At 46.2% G+C, this 16,892-nt stretch overlaps 1 protein-coding gene across 1 annotated transcript in view; it reads right to left on the bottom strand.

Moving 5' to 3' along the window:
- The window catches only part of SCML4 (Scm polycomb group protein like 4), a 65,422-nt gene that overhangs the window by 41,868 nt on the left and 6,662 nt on the right, over positions 1-16,892 (bottom strand). Inside the window, exon 2 of the mRNA XM_036380704.1 lies at positions 681-886. Within this exon, the coding sequence (XP_036236597.1) occupies positions 681-881 (201 nt within the window). The 5' untranslated portion in view covers positions 882-886. The remainder of the gene's footprint in view (positions 1-680; positions 887-16,892) is intronic.

Here is a 16,892-nt window from a genome sequence, read left to right as displayed (position 1 = left end):
GATGTGGTGGGAGAGACCCAGCCCAGCAGCAGCATCAGAAGGGCTTAAGGCACTAAGGGTTCCTGGCTTTCTTTAGTTCTGCCTTTGCCCCAGGGTTGCACAGAGAGCTGGGCAGTGAGCAGACAAATAAAGTGAAATACCATTATTTTTCTCAAATGCCCATCTTTTCTTTTTTCCTTTGGAAAGTAGCTTCCCCCCCCCTTTATTTCCACTCTCCTGTATTCCTTTCCTTCTTTGTTCAGCTTGTTCAATTTCTAATCACTGTTAGTGAGAGAGAGGAAAGTGACAAATGAGAAACCCTTCCCCAAAGGTGTGCAGCCATCCCACACAACACTGTGGAAAGCATTTTCAAACAGACCAAATTCAAATAACTTTAACCTTTGGGAAAACACACATAGTGTGGTTCTTGGGGCGTCCTTTGCAGGACCAGGAGTTGGACTTAATGATCCTGATGGATCTCCTTCAACTTAGAATACTCTACGATTCTGTGATTTTTTTCACCAGATCAGGTAGAAGAGAAACCATCTTCTCTTTCGTTTTTTGGGGTTTTTTTCTTCGCATTGCTCTGCCCCAGACTTGCACAACTTTTCCTCTGTTCCTGCATTTCAGTCGAAATTCTAGAAGAAAATGTATGAAGACCACTAGGAGATGGACAAGGAATGTGAAAGCCATGCATCTACCTTGTGCCCAGGTTTTCTCCCTCTCTTCTTTGGGATCTTCATGCCTGGCAGAGCACTGGCTGGTGCTGAGAAGAGGTTGTGAACAGCCATTTTGATGGGTGCTGGCTGCAGCGGGGGCCGCCCTCGCTTCTTCCCTGCCATCCTGGGGGACTGCATCTCCCCAGCAGCCAGGCTGGGGTCCAGGCACGGTGGGTGGCTCATCTGCCCTAAGGAGACAAAAAAAAAAAAAAAAAGCAAACCAACTCTTTATTTAGTTTTCATTTTAGTTTGGTTGGTTTTTTTTATCCCAAGGCAGTTTTCTCAATGCCATCATTTTCCCTCTTACCATTGCTCACAAAGCAGCAAGAAACACACCACAGATGTGTGACCCTGGGTGGGATTCACCTGACCACAGCCTTATCTTCACCTGACCACAAAACCCTTATCTTTCCCATTTCCTCTCCTGACCATGAGTACAGTAGGGAGAGTTGCTCAGGTGGTGAGGCTTCTATTGCAGATGTCCAAGAGGTGAATCCCACAACCTTGAGGATACCACCTCGACCCTGCCTCCTGCAGATAAGTCTTATGAAGGCTGGATCTTGCAGTCAGAGGGGGTTTGGAGTAGATGATCTCCTAAAGTTCCTGCCAGCCTGATTTTTCTCACAAATTCTGTGGTTCTGCAAATCCTGCCTCACCTCAGAAGTGCTACCAATACCAAAATGGACTTCCCTCCTCTTCATCCACAGCATTCCTGTGTGGGGAGGCTGGGCTGGGCCATGAGGTAGCCATGCTAGAGGGTAATTGCCAAACATTTCCTCTCTGCAATTTTATAGCATCTGTTACCATGCATGTTAGTAGTGGGCTTCTGGATCTACTCCATCAGCACAGTTACTTCATCACAACTCCATGCAGCTGCTGAAGTTGAGCAGGGAAATGGAGTGGAATCTGGGCCATTTTCCTCTGCCCAGATTTTAATAAAGAAAACAAATATACAGCTATATGCACAATACCAAGGGAATATACAGCATCCTTCACAGCTTCTAGTAAGCGTCGCCTATGAACAAAGGTTAATTAAAAAAAAAACAAACCCAGCTGTAGCAATATGTTTCCAAATGTTATTTTGTCCAGGCATTTGATTTCCTGCATATGGGCAGAATAGTAGTCCCAGTCCTGCCTGCATGCACTGCTAGAGACAAAGGTCCAAGAAATTCTCATACTTTTATGATAAACTTTGCAATGGCTAATGTTGTCAAAATTGTGCTCCCTCGGGCCAGTGATAATGGAAGACCCCCTGTTTTCTGGTTTTTTTTTTTCACAGAGCAGGCTCACAGCTCTCTCAGCTTCAGAGAAAATCTAAAGATGTAGTTCAAGAGCATTCTCTATATAAAGCAAATAAAGGGTGTTTATTACTACAAACAACTACAATTTTTTACAAAATCTATAAACTATAAAACCTACAAATTTCTCAGAGCACTTCAATTTTCACAATTTCAGAGCCCAGTGTGACCAGAGCTGATGTTGCTAGGAATGAAGCTGGGATTGCTCACTCACATGGTGGGAAGGGTACCACTCAAGAGGGGCCTCTGGTGACAAGTATCTGCAGCTGGAGGCTTCTTTGTTTCAATGGCAAGTATGTTATGTCTAGTTAAAACTCTGTAAGTGTGACTAACCAAAAAGAAACTCACTTTTATGGTATTATCCAGCCTGTAGTTCACACAATCTCATGTATGATAAAAAAACAGAGGGCTCCCAGCCCTACCTTCCAGTAAATGCATTTATTTGCAACATCTTAAAACCTGTGGGTTTTCAATAATGCTAGGGGCATCTGCTCTGTTCAGATAGATCTACTATATATGATGGGACTCCTAGGATTGATTATAACATTTCCAGTCTTCAACCCTCCCTGCCTAAAACTCTCAAGCAAATACTGAATGTCAAGCATTGGAGCAGAGCAAACTTGCAGTGCCTGATTTACCATACTGTCCAGAGCCACTGTGGTCGCACTCACTCTCCAGGCATGCTCAGCCAGCTTGGGAACCCCATGGAAGCCTGCCATGGGGCTCTGACTTTTACCAAAGAAAAGCCTCATGTGGCTGCAGAGAATGTCCTTTCAGGGTTAAAATCATCAGGCTTGCCACAGCAGGAGTTAGATGGAAAGGCCCAACTTAAACCTGAACATCACTGCTTTCCTTCTGTCTTCAGCAGTGCTCATTTTCCTCCCTGTAGTGCTTTCTGACAGACACCCTGTCGGTGTCTCTTCCACCTCCCAAAACAAAACATTCCCAGGTTCTTACATTACAGGCTGTCTGTAGGCAGGCAGTTCAGCAGGGAAAGGAAATGCAACAATTACACTGGATTTGGCACCAAAACCCACTGAAAGCCCAGTGCTGCAGGCTCTGCATTTTGGTCTGCTTTAAACAAAACCTGGCAAGATAAACCTTTGCAGAGGAGCTTGGTGGAGGCTGAGGAAGACAAATGCAGCCCAGGTTTGCTCCCTGCTTGAGGAAGGGAGTGGTTCCTGCAGAGGGGACCACTGGTGGCCATGGGGCTGTGAGAGAGAGGCTGTACACCTGCTAGGGACACCACGCTGCATTGTCTGTATCATATTCTCCTCTGATGGTAAAAGTAGCTGGTGGAACCTCACAAACTCTGAGTTATCAACCCCCAGAAGAAGAGGTACTGACTCAGAGCACTGCTTGGTCAAAAATGTGGCTTTCTTTTGCAACTGGTGAAGTATTAAATGTGTGGTGTTCAGGAGACACAGTAAATTTTAACAATCACAGATGTTTGTCTTCTTTCTGCTCTCCCAATACTCGTGACACTGTGCTTTGGTCAAACCTCTTAGAGCTCCTCACCACATGTGAGGAGCTGACACACAAGGCCCAGATGAACTGTGCACAGCAGAATCTCAGTGTAACATACTTGATTTGATACAGCAAAGACATTGTCAACTTCAGTATACAAGCTCTTGTAATTACATTTTATTACAAGCCCAACCGTGACTTGATTCTCCTTTCTTGTGTGCTGAGGGAAATGTGAGTGCTTTTGGTGGCATTTGTTGTCACACTGCTGCAGATCCTGTGAGGCAAAGGTGCTCCCCAGCAGCAGGGAAGGGCAGCAGACACACAAAAACTGCTCCTGCCTGACAGTGAGGGGTCACAGCAAGACCTTCCCTGACAGCCAGGACGAAGCTCTTGGGCAGGCTGGAAAAACACACAGTCAAATTGCAGGTTGGCCAAAGAGGTCAGGGGGACACAGGGGCTTGTCTGACTGCCCCCCAGCAAAGTCAGGGTGGAATGACTTTCCTGGGGCAGCTCTGGCTGCTGCCACAGCCCAGGCTTGACCCACAGCTCAGTGCTGGAAAGCTTGGTGGGTTCAAGGCAAGTCATGAGAGTTTGATGAAATTTAAGGGCAAATTCAAGGAAGCAAATTACAGGCTACTAACAAAGGCTCAGGAAAGCACTGTAGTACAAATAGCTGGGGAGAATGCTCTGGGAGGGAAATCTGTGTATGTTTGCCCTGTCCTTGTACTTTTCCAAATGCACTAGCTTTTGGATGCCCAAGGATGGTGCAGCTTCAGTCTGACCTGGGTCTATCACTTTCGTATTCTTAGTTTAAAAATAACAGCAGGAAAATGGCTTCTCATCACTTAATGCAGGGCTAGGCACAGGGTAACCTCTCCTGACTTGTCTCTCAAACACTGTCATTTGGAAATACAATTTCTAACCCTGCCTTCCACGTTGCCCCATCAGATAGGAGGCAGCAGGGAAACACTTCTCCCCACCTTGGCAAGCACTGCAGGAAGGGTGAAGTCTCATCCCCTCCTGCAGCAGAGGTTCATCTCTGGCTTCAGAGGATCCTTAGGAGCACCCTGTGTACAGCAGTCTGCCCTGTGGGATGCCAGGGGTGGGGAGAAAACATTCCCTAGGCCAGTGCTGAGCTGTAGGATGTTTCTCCCATGCTTTGCACCATGCACACCTTGCACCACGTGTTGGTGTGTGTGCTGCACAATTAGCAATGCAGGTTGGAAACTACAGCTGAGAGCAGAGGGAGCTATGGTGCATTTCCTCCCAAGCTGAATGTTTTTGATGGACTGCAAAGATCCATTCTTAATAAAAATAAATGTCTGCAATAAATGCAGCTTTTAAGCTGCACTCCAGTAACTGCAAGGACTGAAGGTAAAAACACCACATTAAATTTTATATCGTCAATTCCACAGGATGATCATTTAAACTTGGTTTATACCAGGTCTCATGCAAACCTGTGCCTGGACAGGCACAGGGATGACACATAGGGAAGGAACAAACAATTCCTGCTGTAAGCCAAAGGAACATGCAGGGGTGCAGTCAAGTAGAAAATGTGCCTGTTCCTCAGCAGCTGAAGGAGATTGCCCTTCCCTCCCCTACACCCATTGCTCCCAGCTGCAGAAAGGCTCTGAGCTGTCAGCATTTGCAGCCCTGCCTCCAGCTCTTGACTCCTGCAGAGCTTTGTGTCCCACTGATCTGCATACCCAACAGTGGTACGTGGAATATGGAAAAGAGATAAACTTCTTGTGATCTTGTCTGTCTTTTCTTCAGATGCTGTTCAGGAAAGGACATTTGTGGGGGAATATCCCATTGTTAAACAAGAGGGAGGGGATACCTTTCAGTCAGTAACATGACTATTTTCCCCTTTTCTCTGCGCACAGCAGGGCAGCCCTTTGACTGTGACCGCTCAGAGATGATGGTCTGAGGAGTAGGTGAGCAAAAAGAAAAGCACTGTCAGATCCAGAAGCCAAGCTTTAAACCTGCCTGCTCCTCCTGGGAAGTATTCAGGGACATGAGACATTACACATCTCTTCGTCGTGAATACCAAAGCAGCAGCGCAGAGTACATGAAATGTAAGGGTTTAGTGAAGCAGACAGGAGGAATTTTTGCTAATAAAAGCATTGAGCCAATATTCTCTGCATGTCTGTATGTGATTGCCTAATGACCTCTCACGGTGAACACCCATTTCACCATTGCTCAAAGAAAGGTCAGGATAATTTTTATCTGTGGCACAAAGTTCTTTTACAGTGATTTGCAAACCACTTCTCTTTTCTTGCCTATTGCTTTGGGGATTGAAATGAGAAGCTACTTCTCTGAGGGACTCTTTTGCTCATTTTGACCCCAGGAAGAGTATTTCTACATAGAACTCTTGAGACTGTCTAGCCAACAGGATATAAGTAGTAGACAACCTATTTTCCCAAATCAATCATTCAAGAAAAAACCCAAACACAAATATCTGTGCTAGCTGTGGAAACCAAAAATGGGATTCATCCCACCTAATTTCAAACCCCAGTTTATCTTCATCTCATTATAGTTGCCTCTGGTCATTTTAATGTGATACCCTGTGTCACATCTGCCAAAATATCTCACACACTTCAGGTCATATAAGTATGTGAGATATTTCCATCTAAGGTGGCACTAGATGACTATTTTAGACAACCAGACTTAGTAACAGATTAAGAGACACCCAAATGCCTACATTCAAACACTTGGACACAGGTGTCTCCATGGGTGCTGGATGTCTGACGTCCCATGGTGTCAGGACAGATGTGGCCGGTACGGCCGAAGGCGCAGGGATGTGGCCAGATATAAATGGTTGAAGTTGTCCAGATAGAAATGTAGTTTGTGGTGGCTCTCGGGTCCACTGATCAGGTCCAGTTTGTCCCTTCCTTGTAGACATCTGTATTTAGGTGTCTTAAACCAAAATTTTTCTCATTTCTGAAAGTTGGGTTTGACTTATCTATTTTATACCCAACACTAGGATGAAGTTTATCATGTCCTATGTGTACTTGCTTCTTCTAATTATAAAATGAGTTCAGAAAAACTCAAACTCATGTCTAGATATCTACAAGGCCCTTGTGAATCCTGCACTTGGTTGCTCATGCCTGTGTGCAGTGGGCAGTTCTGTGTTGTCCCGTGCTCCTGGTTAATAGTGCCTTACATTGCAGAGGAAAGAATTGCCTTTTTGAAAGTGAAAACTCAAGCTTCCTGGGTAAGAAAGATGAGATTCCTGGGCTTGTTTCTGCCTCCTTGTCAGGTTACAAGTTAGGAACTTACTATCCTTTCAGTGCCTCACTTCTCCCACATGTCCCACAGAGTCCCCTCCAGGGGCCAGAAGACAACCAGACAGGGAAAGCAACTTTCCTGGGACAAGGCCAGCTGATTGCAGGATCCAGGCTCTTCACACTCCCATCACCCATACCCAACCACTGCCAGAGGTTGTTTCTCAAGGAAAAGTGAGCAAAATATTTCAGTACCTCACATTTGAATAAATGAATATGTTTACCCCCATAGTTCCTTGAGTGGTTTGTTTTTGCCAAGCTATTTAATGGTTTAGACATTTTCAGAACCAGTTTAGAAAAGCTGAAGAAAATGCAAACACATTTTCTTCTTGAAGGCACTCTCAAGAAGATTGGTCCTGAGGTATTCAAAGAGATATTTGTGAGTTTTCCCTACATGGAGCAGTGCTACAGTGAAGAGTGTACCCAGATACAAGAGGGATGAATGTATTTATGTTCAGGACTGTAAAAACATGGATTTCTAACGAGCTGTAGTCTCTTGTTGGAAGTCGTAGCCCCGTATCATCATCTCCTTGCAGCACAGAAGAGATTTAACTCTCCTTGATATAACTGAAAGTAGTTGCAGCATCCAAAACAACATTAAGTGGCATCTGTCACTGCACAGACTTTGTGTTCTTTGCACTGGAGCCACTGCGTCAGCAAGGGACACTGTGGGAGATGACAGTTTTCTTCAGTGACACCACTTTGTGCCTGAGATACACATGGCAAAAAGTTGATTCATTTATTTAGTTTACTTTCCTGCTGAGCAAGACTTCATGTATTCACAGACTCATGCTGTCCTTCACTTCTCATATGACTTTTCTTGCTTTGTTTCAAACAGACCTGATGGAGCACAAGAGCAAGGGGTGCAAAGGCTGCAGGTGTAGTGGAAATGTGTAAAAGATGGAGATGTGAGACCCCAGTTGTTCTCTTATGAGACAATGAGAGCAGAATACACAATATAAAAGTTTGATGCTGGGAAAAAATCTTGTGAGACCTGACACCCTCTCAGACACCAGAGTCAGGCAGTTACAGGTCACCAATGTCACCATCTATAGAAAACCAAGCATTCCTGTCTCCTCTGGTCAAGAAACTACCTGAGGCTGTTCCTATAAATGCTGTGGTTGACTTTGTGCCTGCCCTGTGGGAGCTGAAGGAGGTGCAGCAGCCAGCCTGGGCATGGGTGGCACTCTGCTGGTTGGCTTTCGCATCTTGGAAATTGGCACATTTCTCTTTGCAGGTGCTTTCGGGCCTTTGCACCTGCATGTCTCCAGTCCGTGCTGAAGGTTACCCTGCAACAGCAATTGTATAGTGCTTCATCAAATGATTTGCCAGAGGATCCAAACCAAACCGAGTTAAAGCAAGAAAACACCCTTTTACACTTGCAAACGTGTCTCAGTGCAGCAGAAACCCATCAATGTGTCTGCCACAGGTGCTTTGCTGGCAGCTCTAGGCTCAGGAGTGGCAGAAGGGGTCCTGCAACAGGCTTGCTCTTCAGGTGCTGAGAGCAGGTCCTGGTATTTTCAGTCGCTGCATTGGGGTGGGAAAGGACTGGCAGCATGCAAGCAGTGTCTGTGCTGTATCCTGCCCTCTTCTCCCTCTCAACATCTGGGTGCCTTAATGAAAAGACAGGGAGCTGGTTGAAAAAAACAGAGGATTCTTCAAAATCCAGACAAAAATTGTTGATGGTGTCTGCACCTTCTGTTGTTACTAAGAGCAGAAGAAAGGGAAAATAGTTCCCAATGCCTTCTTAGAGCCTGATTACTTTTTTTTTAAGTTAAATTCATCAGCAGTGACAGTGCTGTCCTTGAGGAGGTGTTCTTTTGAAGGATAGCACCCTGGTGACAGCAGGTAGAGCAGTAGCTGCATGCCCCTTCTCACTCAGGTTTGCTTAATGAGCCAGAAGAACCTGCAAACCCAGGCGAGAATGGGACCCCCAGGAGCAGCCAAGGCCAGCCTCGCCTCCTGATCTTACCTTTCTTCATTTGGCCTGACAGTTTTGTTGCAGATGTGCAGCCTGTAGCAGGGAGTTGGGGGAATGAAACTTGATGGAGAGTGAGTGAGTACAGGCAGAGGACCAAAGGAAAGGTGAAAAATGGATAAGCGAGGCCATGTGAGTGGCAAGGGTCACTCTACAGAGGTGGCAAAGGCAAATGTGCACAAAGAAGGCACAAAGAAAAGGCAATTCCTTCCTTCCTTCCTTCCTTCCTTCCTTCCTTCCTTCCTTCCTTCCTTCCTTCCTTCCTTCCTTCCTTCCTTCCTTCCTTCCTTCCTTCCTTCCTTCCTTCCTTCCTTCCTTCCTTCCTTCCTTCCTTCCTTCCTTCCTTCCTTCCTTCCTTCCTTCCTTCCTTCCTTCCTTCCTTCCTTCCTTCCTTCCTTCCTTCCTTCCTTCCTTCCTCCCTTCCTCCCTTCCTCCCTTCCTTCCTCCCTTCCTTCCTCCCTTCCTTCCTCCTTCCTTCCTCCTTCTCTCTCTATCTTATGCAGAGCTAGTGGCCCCACTTCTGACATCGCAGAGAAGCAAGAAGAAATACAGCAGACTTGGTGTCCAGCCTTGGTGAGCTGCAGGTGTGGGAGGGGTTCCACTTGCAGATCTTTGCCTCAGACTGTGGTTTACCATTTGCAAGACAAGGTCCCAGAAAAACAACTTGGATCTCTCCCCTCATTGTCCTGAGACCTCCTGCCTCAGCCTCTGTGTGTGCACAGGTGCCATTTTGTTTTGCTACAACAAACTTAAAATCCCCTGTCCTGAAATACTGGGGGCGGTAAAATGGGCTGCTGGGGGGATCTGTCCAGGAGCTGTGCAAAACTCCCTCTGGGATCTTGGAGAAGCAGGATGGAGAGCTAAGGCCAAGGGCTGAGTCTTATAAGTTTGGTATTTATGATACAAGTAGAAGCTTCTGCAGACTTCCAAGCTCTGCTTGCCAAGCCTTCCTATCAGGCTTCCTCCACTTCATTTCCTTGCCTCCCCTGCCTGATCTGAGCTTCCTCCCCTTGGTGCTGACAGGCTGCAAAGTCTCCAAAGGAAATAGGTGCTCTCCCCCACTGCCTCCACAGCCATCATACTCCTTCTTAGGTGGCTCACAAGACCCTGCATCCATCCCCAGCATCCCTCTGGATATAGGGATGTGTAATGGAGGGCTGCTCCCTTTCCAGGCTGCAATCAGCCTCCACTGCTTCTCTGCTACCCTGCCTTTGACCATCGGCAGTTTGGGACTGAGTGAATTTTCCAGTGGCTGGGAGACTGTAACATAGAGCACATCATTCCTCTCTCCCTGACCTACCAGCTGTGATTTCCAACAACAAGATCCTCAGGTTTCAGTTTCCCCAATTCTAACCCCAAGTGCTGGAGTTGCATAGGTGCCCAGTATGTCTGACATTCTGACATTAATTAATTAAATAATTAATTAATTATATGGCACTGAGGCTGTGATTCTGAACCAGCAATTTAACTTAAACTTGTCTGATCCCTGAAATCATCTGTAATTAACAGAAAGAATCCCTAGAACAGAAACTGGAGTCAAGTTGAAAAACTCCCTGTCTTCCTCAGATTCAGGTTAATAAGAAATATAAGCAAACTTTATATGGTAAAAGAGAAAATTGTCATGATGAACAGCTTGAGGTGGTCTGGATGTTTTGTGTTGGCATTTATTGCCCCCTCTGCTACTCTCAGTGGTTTACACACTGCCATCCTGAGTTACCTTGGCAAGTAAGTACATTTCTAATACAGAGACAACCCCTGTCCTGAGTAGAGTTGCCATAATTCCATTGTGAGCTCCTTGCTCCTTTCTTGAGCTCATAATATGGGATAAAAGCTCAATTTTTCCTTCCTTTCCAGATTATATCTACTACATGGAATCGCTGGGGCTAACGTGCCTGTTTTGGGAAAAAGGTGTGGAACTCTCCCCTCTTTGCCATTGAAATGTGCCTTGCAGGCAGTCCCCTGCTTCTCCAATTGCCCACAGATGTTATCCCAGCAGCAGGCTGGGGAGCCCTGGGGGGCTTGGCTGCCAGGCCCAGCCCCCTGCTCCTGCACCAGCCGGCCGTGCGCTGCCTCCCATTCCCCCGCCAGGATCAGCCAGCCCCCGACTCTGGGAGGGTTTCCCGTGCATACCAGAGCTGACGTGCCTACCACAGATATCTGTCCCAAGAAATAAATTAGCCCCCTAAATCTGAAGAACTGATATTACAAAAGTCAGTAGGGAAATATCTTTTTTTGGGCAGAGGGCAGAAATTTCACACATTTCTCACATAAAGTTAACTTTATTCTTAGGGATGTGATGTACTTTTATATTACATTTTGAGAAATAATACTTATAAAAGATTCATCGTTTTCTGGCATAAACTGGAGTAGCTCTTACGTTTCTGTCTTTGGAGATTTCAGGGACCACAGATTCTGAAGATGCTGAAAGCTTCCACTTCCATGCATGAGAGATACATTTATATTTAAATCACATTTTAACATTTTAATTGGACAGCATGAATAAGAGGTTATTAATTTAATAATTAAGTTCAGGAATAGAAAAGCATGTGCATTACTAACTAGAGCCTGCTGTATTAACCTGGACTGTTTGAGAACTGGGTGGTCAGCCCAGTGCCACTGCTTCCCACTCCAGCAGAAAAACTCTGGCGCCTCAGTGATCACTTGGCAGGCTGGCAGAGGGTAGTGGGGAAGTTTCAGACCATCAGCTGTGATTTTTTTGCTGGCATACCCCTTTTGTGAAGGTGAGTTCTGGCCACTCACAGGCTTGCTGTCTGCCTGGACACTGGATCTGTCCTTCGGGAAGGCTGCAGGTGGCTCTCAAAGTGCAGATTAGATACATCTGGAATAAAAGCATCCTGGGAAACTGCAAAGTATTACAGACCTAATACTGAAGCATGGGAATATCATGCAGCAAGTTTGCAAGGAGCAGCTCACTGTGACTGGGGAGCAAAGCTTTGCTAACTGGGGCTGATTGTTAAAGGACAAGCACCCTAAAGTTCACCCTGTGTTTGACTATATCTGTAATTTATTTTCTAAATAAATATATAACTTTCACTTTTCAGAACTGTTTTGATCCATTTCCTCCTCCAACTAACCACCATTTTCTGTTTTCTCAATGATTTTCACATTGTGTTTGGCAACAACCCTGTTTTCATCACCTAGAAACTCAATATTCAGAGCAAAACCTCTCCAGCTGGCTCCTGTGTCAGAGCCTGCATACCTTCGGCAATAGAATCTGCAAAATTGTACTGATTAAATGTCTGCTTTCACTGCTATTTAAAAAAACACACCCCAGGTGAAAGGTCTCTCTGAACTGAATTTTCAGTTGGTTTGTGCTTGCAAGGGCCTGTCAGTAGAAGGCACCCTTCCAAACCTGATCCGAGGGCAGCTAACAGAAATCTTTCAGACATTTTACAGAGCCAGAGTTTGGCCCCTGTGTAATTCTGACAGTGGCTGGTGAGAGCAAACACAGAGCACTAGCAGAGGGCATAAGTGCTCTTGCAGTACAGCTTAAACCTCTGCAACAGGGCTCTGTGGGACCAGAGAGGAACTTGCATTGCAAATTCAGTCCCTGCACACAGGGATTTTTTTCCCCACACTGCATTGAATTGTTTACTGGTGCTCAAGGTGTCACTGTTTTCATATTTTCTATGTCTGTATCACCAAATTGGCCAGAGATTTCTAGAATGGCCATGTCTTCCATTCCTGGCTACATTTCTTCTTACTAATTGGGACAGCAGCTCAGGTAGCAAAGACAGCTCCTCACAGTTCCATGGAGATACCAGGGGCTGCCAAGGAAGAAATGCCTTCAAGCACAGGCTGAGGCACACAGCAGCCTGAGGCTGACAGCAGCCACCCAGGGCAGCATATTCTGATGGACCACAGAGGTTTCTGTGCTCAGTGGTCGCAGGGGCTCTGAGAGCTGCTCAGTGTCTGAGGGCAGCCCCACCATATGGATCACCAGAGGAGCAACACACGGAATGATTGGTGGCACCTCCCTTGCTCAGGGAGACCTCCCTCCATCACCTGCCAAGCACAGTGGACACTTGGTGAGAAGGGCTCAGGGTGTCTGCACAAGCCCTGGCCAGAAGGGTGGACTGTCCTGCTCCCCCATCACCTTAATCCCCTTAATCAAAAGCCTTCATAAAGCCCCTCCATGCCCCAGGCACACTGCTCCGCTGCAAAGTCATTTTAAAATTGTTCAATAAAACATTTCAGCTTTTAACCTCTTTCTTCTGCCAGTGCGAAAGCACAAATGAATATGAGACAGATAAAATATCTGCAGATCATAGTCCATCTGCCTGCCCCTCTGCAGGGGATGGTCACAGTGGATGGAGGTAAGTCATCCTTTTTTATTGTTTGTGTGTGTGACCACATAATTTATGAACAGATCCATAAGCTCTTTGTGGCAGTGTGTGAGACAACTAGTATGTATCTCTTCATGAAATCTCTGTGATATTGCAAAGGAAATGAAAAAGCAGATTGAAAAGCTTCTTATGTCTCTCTTGAAAATCCAAACCAGTCTCTAAATGTGGATCCTGTGTGTTTCAGATGCCCACAGTAGAACAGGCAAAGTGGCCCACTGCAAACTCCTCCCTCTGCAGCTTAAAGTCCAAAATCAGTTTTACTTTCTTGTGGTGTAATTCACACAGGATCCAGTACAATCAATGTCATCATCTCCCAAATTCTTTGTCGGAAGCCATTTTCTCTACACACAGTTTATCCTATTTTCCTTGCAAATTTCTCCCTTATCAGGAGGCTGTGGCATGGTGCCATCCATAGCACATGATGACTAAAGCCTCCTGAGTACCTGGAAGAATTTTAGACTTTATTTGTTTAATTTTCGTCCCACTTTCCTCTAATTTTACATTCCCTTATGGAGTCTCCTGGCCTTCCCAGCCCATCCTTTCTCTTCTGATGCTTAAAGGCATCTGTGTTAACCAACCTGAGCTGCCCCCTCTAGCAATCACAGGCAGCATGACCAGACTGTCAGACTTTTCACTGTCCCAAAATTAGCATAAGAAACTGACATATGGACTGTTACTCTAGGCAAATGTGACCTTTTCAGAGGCTGACTTTATTTATTTATTCTGCTGCCATTTATTTCTGAGATAAAAAACAAACAGAAAAGTCAGGGATATAGTGCACTGTCTCCTGGACCTACTAACAATAAATAATTACAATACCTCTACTAGCAACACTTCTTCATTGAGCAGTAATTAAGATTGCAGTCACAGCCTGGGACACAGGCTGAGTACACAGCAAGACCATCATTAGCTTTTCCAGTTCCTCTACACTTTCATTTAGGTGGTAAAGGGCCAGACACGAGTGCCCCTGTGGTTGTACATGTTCCTGCATGCTGGCCCTGATGGGAGAAATAAGTGAGTGGCACACACAGGCCTGTTTGCCATTGGACCTGTACATCACATGTTTCTATAATCTCACATCATTTCAGGGAAAACCAGCTTGTGTGAGGTCTTAAAGCACACAGATGGGCATGCATGGCAATTTTTGCCTGCTCTGGAAAGCTCTCTCCCTCTCTGGCCTCAGGGACCATTTCCCTTGGCACAGCCTCCCACAGGGTTTGCTGTCAGCTGCACTCTTCGAGTCGTGCTCTGGGTCCCCCCTGAGCACACCTGAGAGGGGCTGGAGCTTCACTTTCCTCTCCCAGCTCCCTGCCTGCTCTGAAGCTTCCACCCAGGCAGGAGGATGGGCTTCTGTGTGCTCATCATCCCCTCCCGTATGTCCCTCTGCAGGAGACCTCTGTATCTGCAGAGCTAGATATTAATGAGTTTGAGAGAACACACCAGCTTCCAAATTAATTAGAATAAATCACCCACCAGAAGTCTCAATCAGTCCTGCTCTCCCCATTTCAGGGTGGAGGCTGTTCCTGCCTACCTCCACATCACATATCCCAACCTCCCTTCATTTTCTCCTCATCATATGGCAGCTTACTGCCTACCCAGGTAAATAAAAACTGCAGCACAGAATCACAGAAACATTTAGGTTGGAAAAGACCTCAGAGGTCATGGAGTCCAACTGCTAACACAGCCCTGCCAAGTCCACCACTAAACATCAGCCCTTCCCTGGACAGACCCTCTTGCTGCATGTGTTCTGAGCTCATGGAGAGACAAAAGCCCTGGCACGAGGTTACTGGTAGCTCTCCCGAGCAGATCTTTCATTTTGACAAAGACAGATCCCTGAGTTTCTTTGCCATCTCAGCATCGGTCCCTGAGGTCAGCAGAGGCTGCCACTGCTAAGCGTGTAAAAATAATGTGTAAAGAAAAGAAACAAATCATGATTTGTGCAATATTGTCTCCCAGTTCAATAATCTCATTTAATTAGAAATCAGAGGTAACAACCATGGCAGGTAAATTTAATATATTGAAGACTGAAGGAATTTCACTCTCTCTAATAATCTTGTTGAAAAATGTCCCTGAAGTTGCAGGTTTCTCCCAGGTGTCTCTCCCCATACCACACAGCTCCATCCCAAACTAACCATCCCAGAGGACTAGCACAGGCCACCAGCACGTTTTGTGTCTGCTAGCAGGGTGCCCTGACACACCCAAGCTCACGAGTGCAGGAGTAGAAGGAACACAAACCTGTGGTAACACAGGCTCAGGAGCAGGCTGAAACAGCAACACTGAGGTCAGTCCCATCAGCCTTATCACTTGATTCTTTTGCATTCCAGAGCAAATTTACCCTCATCTAGTCAGCTGTGAATAAGAGAAGAGCTATGTTTTCTGGTTTTTTAGCATCACACAAGAAACCCATGTTCTGAGAGGCAAGGATATTTGCACAGGCTTAACTTCAGTGACCTGATGCCACTACAACAATCCCAAGAGGAACACAGCATGTTAACATGTGTCCAAAGGTTTTTGAGCTGAGCTGGGAGTGCAGCAGGACTTGCACCCCCCAGGCACACTGCTGACTTTCACACATCTGGAAAAAGTGGAAAAAAGCCATCTAGAGGGGGAACAACAACAGTTGTTTTCCCAGAGCACACCCTGCCCACGCCTGCAGCCTCCCCAGTGAGGCAGGACCAGTCCAGCAGCCCTGGGGTCTCCAGGCAGGCAGCAGCAAAGCTCCCAACATGCAGGGGGACATCCATTTTTGTGAGAAGGGAGACAAACTACACCACACACGTGGGTAGAGCCCAGCCATGCTGCTCACTGACCTACATGAATGGGACTTCCTAGGTGGGAGAGGGAAGGCAGGAGAGCCAAGCCTGACACAACCAGAAGGGTCACTGCAGCCCCTCCTGAAAGGTAGCAGCATTGGGGCACACAGCAGAGCCTTTGGCTAGGAAATGGGGAGCACTCCCAGCCACAGTGGGAGCTTAACAGAGACAGAGGAACCCATCTTCTCCTTGCTCTTGCCTTCCACCAAGCAGAGCTGCCCTCACCTGCCATGTGAAATACCAGTTCAGCCAGGACTTAACCCTGAAAAACTTCCCTCTTCTGTGTCCCATTGAAGCCTGAGGGACTGCAACCACCTCCAAATGTGTGCCAGCTCAGAGGTGACACAACAACCTACACAACAAGCAGCATCCTCTCTTCCCAGATTTTTAAGGAAAACTGCTCATACATCAGCACCAGAGCGGTGGTTTAGATTGCTCAGCGTCCTCTTGAATAACTAAGCAGCAGTGAGTAATATGTATTTACATACATTATGGTCTATTCCCCCAGTGGAAGGCGATTTGTGCAGATAACTTCCATTAATGTTAAAGGGAGTCATTCACATAAATCCTTGGCACATTAATGGCCCATGAGCCTCCTCTGTGTAGTAGTTCGTGTTGCTGCATTTAGCGAGCGCGATAGGAGCGTGGCCAACTTAATATGCAAATAAATTCAAGTATTTACTGAGCCATAAGAGATAGTTACCAGGCACATCTCATTCATCCTTTACAGGGAAATAGATGGAGGTTGCCAGATTAAATCGGGAGATAAATGCTACAAACATTTTTTTAAGGCAGCAGGGTACTGAGCCTCCACATATACATAAATAATGATCATAAACAGTTTCTTGAATACATCCCCTCTTCTATTTGTTTTTACTCTGTGAGTGTCTTTACTACACACCTGCACTGAAGCACCATTTGTTGCATTGCTGTTGCCTGACAGTGGCACAGGAGTCCCTTCTGTCCCTCGGGGATAGAGGAGGGCCA

This window comes from Molothrus ater, chromosome 3 (assembly GCF_012460135.2).
Source record: "Molothrus ater isolate BHLD 08-10-18 breed brown headed cowbird chromosome 3, BPBGC_Mater_1.1, whole genome shotgun sequence".
NCBI classification, from domain to species: Eukaryota; Metazoa; Chordata; class Aves; order Passeriformes; family Icteridae; genus Molothrus; species Molothrus ater.
This window is presented reverse-complemented; position numbering and strand designations above follow the sequence as displayed.